The sequence below is a fragment of the Salvia miltiorrhiza genome, chromosome 4, assembly GCF_028751815.1.
Source record: "Salvia miltiorrhiza cultivar Shanhuang (shh) chromosome 4, IMPLAD_Smil_shh, whole genome shotgun sequence".
Lineage (NCBI taxonomy): Eukaryota > Viridiplantae > Streptophyta > Magnoliopsida > Lamiales > Lamiaceae > Salvia > Salvia miltiorrhiza.
In genome coordinates, this window is record NC_080390.1 from 22,888,424 (window position 1) to 22,895,006 (window position 6,583).

At 37.8% G+C, this 6,583-nt stretch overlaps 1 protein-coding gene across 1 annotated transcript; it reads right to left on the reverse strand.

Moving 5' to 3' along the window:
- Nucleotides 1–3,733: 3,733 nt before the first annotated feature.
- LOC131019444 (peroxidase N1-like) lies at nucleotides 3,734–5,668 on the reverse strand. Its single transcript, XM_057947992.1, has 3 exons — nucleotides 5,194–5,668; nucleotides 4,952–5,114; nucleotides 3,734–4,378 (listed from the first exon to the last, which is right to left on the reverse strand). Exons 1-3 carry the CDS (start codon nucleotides 5,593–5,595, stop codon nucleotides 3,963–3,965), a joined length of 981 nt encoding a protein of 326 aa, XP_057803975.1. The 5' UTR covers nucleotides 5,596–5,668; the 3' UTR covers nucleotides 3,734–3,962.
- Between the last annotated feature and the right edge of the window lie 915 nt (nucleotides 5,669–6,583).

Consider the following 6,583-nt stretch of genomic DNA (forward strand, 5'->3'; position numbering starts at 1 on the left):
TATCTATTCTCACATACATAACGGTTTTTAAATCGTTGTCTATGATACGTATCATAGATAACACCACTATACACAACGGTTTTTTTGCTCATAGATAACGGATAAAATCCGTTATCTATGAGCGTTTTTCTAGTAGTGTCTGGGCGAGGTATATGTAGGCTAAGTATAGTAATGGCCGTTTTCCTCAGCACTTGCATTACAATGTGCATGTTAGTCCTACATGGCGTCGCATGATGCGCATTTCTAATTCTGCACATTGTCATATTTTATGGTCTCTAGGGAATAGTAGGATCAGTTTTTAGGATGACATATGGTTTAGGGATTGCCCCTTAGGCTCATATAGTCATCCCGAAAATTCTCACAATTTCCCCCGTGTTTGTGATTTGTAGCATGACTTTGCATGGGATGAGACTCACTTGCATGATTTACGTGATTTATATGATCTTCATGCTGATTTGATTGACGCCCTGAGCCAGACACCGATCGTGATGGGGATGGAGGTTGTGATGCGTTGGGATTTGACCAGCCATGGTGAGTTCTCAACTTTCTCCGCTTGGGATCTTGTCCGGAGATGGCTGTCTAGGCAGACTTTGTTCGTTGATATCTGTGGTGATTGTCCTACTCCCACCAAATCTATTTTTCTGCGACGTCTTTTATTTGATCGTCTTCATGTTGATTCTCGTCTCCAGTTGCAGGGCGTTTCTCTTGCTTCCATATGTTTGTGTTGAGTGTCTCCTCAATCCAAGTCGTGTCTGCATGTATTCTGTGGAGTTGAGGCTTATTTGATTATCTGGACTTATTTTAACTCTTGGTTTCCTTCTATGCACACACCTTTTCACACGAGCACTGATATTGCACGTAGACTAGGTCACTAGAGGTGAGCCTTCCCTAGGGAGGCCAAGAAGCATATTTCATTTCTGATACCCTGTTTGATTATATTCCTTTGGACGGAGAGGAATAGTCGTAAGCATATGGCTATTCATTTTCGTGTTTCTCATGTGATTTGGCAGGTTACTTATCATCTTCGTCTATTTATTACGGCGGGGAAACTCAATGTGGCTCATTGGTGTAGATGCGCTCCCCAGGTTGACTTCATGCCTCTAGCTCCACCCGTGAAGAGGACTCTTTGTTCCACTATGGTGCGATGGCTTCCCCTGGAGTCCCCATGGGTGAAGCTGAATACAGATGGATCTTATGACTCTCCGACGCAGCATGGTGACGACGGAAGCATGGTTCGTGATCATACAAGAGCCCTCTTTTCTGCTTTATGTACCACATGTGCTGCCACTTCTAGTTTTTAGGCTGAGTTATCTACTTTGCTTGAGGGTCTTAGGCTGACTATTGCTTTCTCAGCTCATACCTAGGTGATTGTTTTGCTCGTGTCTGTTGGGCATCACGGTCATACTAGTGTCCGACATACTATTGTCTTCGACAACATATCCAGCATCGACGGGTCCGTTTCATCCACATCCACCGCGAGGAAAACCAGCCTAATGACTTTTTGACGAGGAGAGGGCATCAGATTCAGGCGTTGACTACTTTTGATTGTTTTTCTGTTCCACGATACTTTCTATCTGTGGTTAGGATGGACCAGCTTGGTTATCCTAACTTTAGAATTAGGTTCCATGATGATAGTTATTTCGTTTTGATGTTTCTTAGGTCATTTGAATGTAGTCACTTTTGGGCTACATCTATGTATGTTTTTATAGTCCATTTGATTTTTTCGTTTTTTCCTGTTGATTTCACTGGACGTTGTCACTTTTGGACAACATCGTGTATGAAATATTGATTGATGTTTTATTTACAGGTTGGGGGGTCTGCCTAACACCTCACCCTCTGAGTGTTTGTTTGTTTTTTTTTTTTTTTTTAAATAAAAACTAATTTAGTTATGAGCACTACTTTTATTTTTCATTTTGTGATGTAACTGAAATAGTATGTGTTTTAAAATTATCTCTCTTTATTTTTTTAATATTTATTTGGAAGTTAGATTGAGTTGGAAACTCGTAAAGAAAATATCAGTATCCTGTATCCATCATCACTGCACATGTACGTACACACAAACCAAGAGCTTAAAAGCTCCTCTGATATTTATTTACTGAACTCTTTAATTTAAATACCTATATATATATATATCTCACTATAAAGGAAATAACACTCGCTAATTGGTGAGACTTCATCGTTAATTTGGTTAACGACGGACATTACGATGCAACTGACGTCGTGATTTTTTTTTTTTATTTATTTATCAAAAACTACTAACGACTGAAAGTCTTTTTTTTTTTTTTGTTTGAAACCTAAATACTGAAAGTCTTAAGTGTTAATGACAATGATTTTGTAACTAACGATGAAATTTTCCATCTTCAATCCGTCATTAAATATTTTTATTTATTTAAAAGCATATTTTTATTAGAGTTTGATTTAAAGGAAGCGGTGAAGTCTTGTCTCTCTGTAATACATAATCAGAAGTCTTCCACACGCAGATCAAACACCGCCGTGAGCCACCATCTTCGATTATCTCATATTCTTTGCAAATCTTATACACAAACTAACTCCAACTATGCTCCAACCTTTTCTCACGAATTCGGTAATCTAACCGATGTGGCAACAGTAGGGTTTTGAAGTGCAAATAAATTTGCGTAAATATATTTAAACAAAATTATTTATTAACGATGATTTTTTTAATAAAAATATAATAAAGATGAATTTTCAAAATTAATTTCTTTTACTAACGCCAAAAATATATTATTAAAAAAAACTAAAAATGAAATTATTCATCAATAAAATTAGGTCCAAAGCTTAAATGGCAATATTACATTTCATTGCTAATCCTATGTTTTTTTAGCTCATATTTCAACAACTCTTGCATTAAGAATGTGTTCTATTTGATTGTAAATTTATAATAAGAAAAATGAGGGATATATAAAGAAAAAATTCCATTAAATCTCTTCCTTTTTTTTCCCTCTCATTTTTTGCAAAAGAAAATTTTATCCATTCTCATTTCTCATTTCCACTTCAAGGAGAGATAATATTATCCGTCTATTTTTTATTCGATAATATTATCCTAACCCTACTTAAAGTGAAAAAAAAGGAATAAAAAAGAGTCAAATTATCTTTTGCAGAAATTGAGTAAAGAAATGATAGATTCAAAAAGAATTTTTTATTTATTTTATTTTTTATTTTCTTGTGATAAATTATGGAGCATATAATAAAGGAGAACACGCCGTTGAAAAAAAGAAAAAGAATATAACTCTTACATTCAAAAAAGGAAAAAGAAAAAGAAGATAATTATATGGATAAGTAAGCAAGAATAGTTGAAGGACCAACAAAAATAGTCCAAAAGTTCCACGTGATGATATGATTCATGTCCAATATCAAGCTTGTCGTTGGTTGTGCGCGTTATCACTAATTAATTCGTGTGTTTTGTCTGGCATTCCAATTGCCAAACACTTGAATCATGCAAACAAACGATTATGCTCTATCTGGATTCTTCATACTGAGATTATATTTTTTGTAATAACATGAGAATAATATTATTTAGTATTTATGATGATCATACTGATTTCTTTGCGATATATAAAAGTACAAATATTTTTTATTGACAAATGTTATTAGTATTTATAATGACATGCAAACTCATATTCTCATCATTAATAGAAAGTATTTATAATTAATTTATATTTGAATGTAATGATAATTAGCGGAAAAAAGAAAAAAAAAATTAAACTAAAAGACATAACAAAAAGATATTGTAATACCTACATATAATAAAACTTTATTACAACATCATTAAATGTAACAAAATTTATTACATTTTTACATGGTAACAAAAATATAAAAACGTATAGACGGATGTAACTGAATTTTATCACACCCAAATATGCAAATAAATTTGAAGACGTACACGTCCCTAGCTAAATTATATGAGTGCTAGACAATTTGATTGGATGATGATGAAGGTGGAGCTAATTAACAGCGGAGCAAACCCTACGGATCTCACCGTTGGTGCCGACCTTAACTCCGACATTGCTCATCTTGACCATGGACCTCCCGAACTCGACGTTGAAGGTGAGGCCGAGCAGCCCCCTCACTCCCAGGAAGCGCTGCACCACGCCTCTCGTGGAGGCGTCGCCCCACAGCCTCTGGTCCGATTCCAGGACCCCCCGCCCGTCCCTCAGCTTCGCGAAGTAGGCCGCGTCGAACCGGTTCTCGCTGCCGTTGTCCAGCCCCACGCGCCTCGTGCCGTCGCCGCCGTCCGGGCAGAGGCCCCGGAGCGTCGGCAGGAAGGCCGGGTCGATTGTCGGGTCGGGCCCACCGTTGGTGAAGTTGTACAGCCGGTACCGGAAGAACTGGCAGGCCGACGTGCCGATCGTGTGCCCTCCTGCAATTATATCCATACATATTAATCAACGTAACTCAGCTATCTTAATTATCTTATAAAATATCACGTCGCATGCTTTGTGTTTGTCGTGCTAGCTGCATGGAATCCAATGTTATATAATTATTTATATATAAAAAAATTGTTTTAAAAGGTCGTAATCTCAAACTTTTGACCTTAAGCATTAGCCACACTAGTAACTCAATATAAGCTTATATATGTCATTGTATTCACTATTATATATTTTATTTCAATACCTTAATTGGATAAAATAATCCTTAGTTAATAATAATAAAATTAAACTAAACATATAAAACATACTTCGAAGAAATAAAGATGAAGGAAAGGAAATATAAAAAAGATTGAAAGCGAGACACAAAGTTTGATATACTGAAACTTATGTGCATGACGACACACTCCCCTACATCTGGTTGGACGATCTATTCACTGTAATTAAATTATAATTAGATATTAATGAATTATAATTAGAGATTTATGAATGATATATAGTTAATTAGAGCGGAGATAGAGTATACAATGAGAGATTTTGCATGAAGAAAAAAGTTGAATGCTTACCGACAAGGGCAACTAGGTCCTGAGTATTGAGATTTTTATCTAGAAACTTCTGCTTTTGGACATCAACGGAGTCCCTAAAACCAGGTAGATTGGCAGTAGCACTCGCCTGCGAAACCCGGCCATCGCGCCGCCCCGTCGGTACAGCCCAACTCGCTCCACCACTCTGCATATATTCATATTAAGTGCTTGTTTTTTTTTTTTTTTTGAGAAATTAAGTAAAATTTAATTAATTAGTTACTTACGACGACGACGGAATCACGGGCGGCAAGAGCAAGGATATCGGCGCAAGAGACTACGCCGGAGCACACGGCCTCAATCTGGCGTTTGGCGTCGTCTATGACTTCATAGCCTCTGAGGAGAAGGTTGGGGCCCGCAGTCTTCTCAGTGCCGGGTCCGTCGATGAGAATGGAGGCGTCGCAGCCCTCCACAAAGCAATCGTGGAAATGCATTCTAAGCAAACCTGCAGCAATGGTAGGATTGGTTTGGAAATGCGACCTTACGGTCGATTGAACTATGGACTCGGCACGAGGGCACGAAGTGGAGTAGAAGCCCACCCTCGTGCCTTGGCCTTGTGACAACCCCACTAAGCTACCCAACACCATTACTACTACCACAACAATGCCGTTAATATTGTAAGACCCCATTTAGGATATAGTTGTTTGTATGAATAGATTAGTGGTGGAAAATAGGGATATTTATAGGCATGTAAAGTCGAGTGAGGGTCAACAACGTGTATGCCTCGAGAATGAGTAAGCAAAGACGGCTATTAGTGGTGGCGGTTTCCGACTAAAATTCAAAACAAATTTGTACTAGTTGTCAACCAATTCCAAATCATTTTAATTTATTTTTTTAGGGATGTTTACTTTGTATGATCAATAAAATTCATAATTGATAGTATTTTTATCTTTAAGAGTAAGATTTTTCTAATCTCACATTTTTAATGATATAATTAAAAATAAAATAAAACTAGTTTAAATGATAAAAATAATCAAAGAACGTGAGATATTTTAGTGAATGTGTATTTGAAGAGTTTCTCCCACTTTTTCAATAAAATAAAAATAATTTAAATAATATAAATAATAAGGGCATTAGTGAATGTGTCTTTGACATATGACTATTAGCAACAAGTCATAGTGGCTTTTGCTTTCACCGACCCGAACGGATTGGAGCACTAGCTGAAATGAAAATTTTATTGAAAAGAAAGAAAGAAAAGTTGTTACAAAACCGGTGTAACGAAAAGCAGTACAGCAAGGGACCAATGTAAGGCGCAACACGACCTAACGAAAAACCAAAAAACAAAACCACAGTTCAGGGGGACGGGAAATTCGCCGCCACAGATTACGGCCAAACCAAAACCCATCGGCGACTCGTCCCCCTAAGCCGGAAGAAACACAGCTCAAGCACAAAAGAGCCAACAACAAAACCCGAGGGGGCAGCACTGGCCATCCAGAGAAATCTGCAGTGGCCGGACCAAGCCGAGCGTGCAGCACAGGATGCCCACCGAACGCATCATGAATCTTCCCTGCTCTGGTCACCTCCGGAACCACTGGAGACGCCGCATCAGCGCAAACGGGAAAAGGCGCAGATCTGCCAAAAACCAACAACCGACGGAAGAGGAAACCGAAACAGCAA

Bases quoted from the DNA above. Each gene is read 5' to 3' on its own strand.
- LOC131019444 (XM_057947992.1), bottom strand. From the start codon at position 5,595: ATGGGGTCTTACAATATTAACGGCATTGTTGTGGTAGTAGTAATGGTG. The intron at 5,115-5,193 runs GTAAGTAACTAA...GAATATATGCAG, and splicing joins CCCGTGATTCCGTCGTCGTC to AGTGGTGGAGCGAGTTGGGC. The intron at 4,379-4,951 runs GTAAGCATTCAA...ATATAATTGCAG, and splicing joins GGACCTAGTTGCCCTTGTCG to GAGGGCACACGATCGGCACG.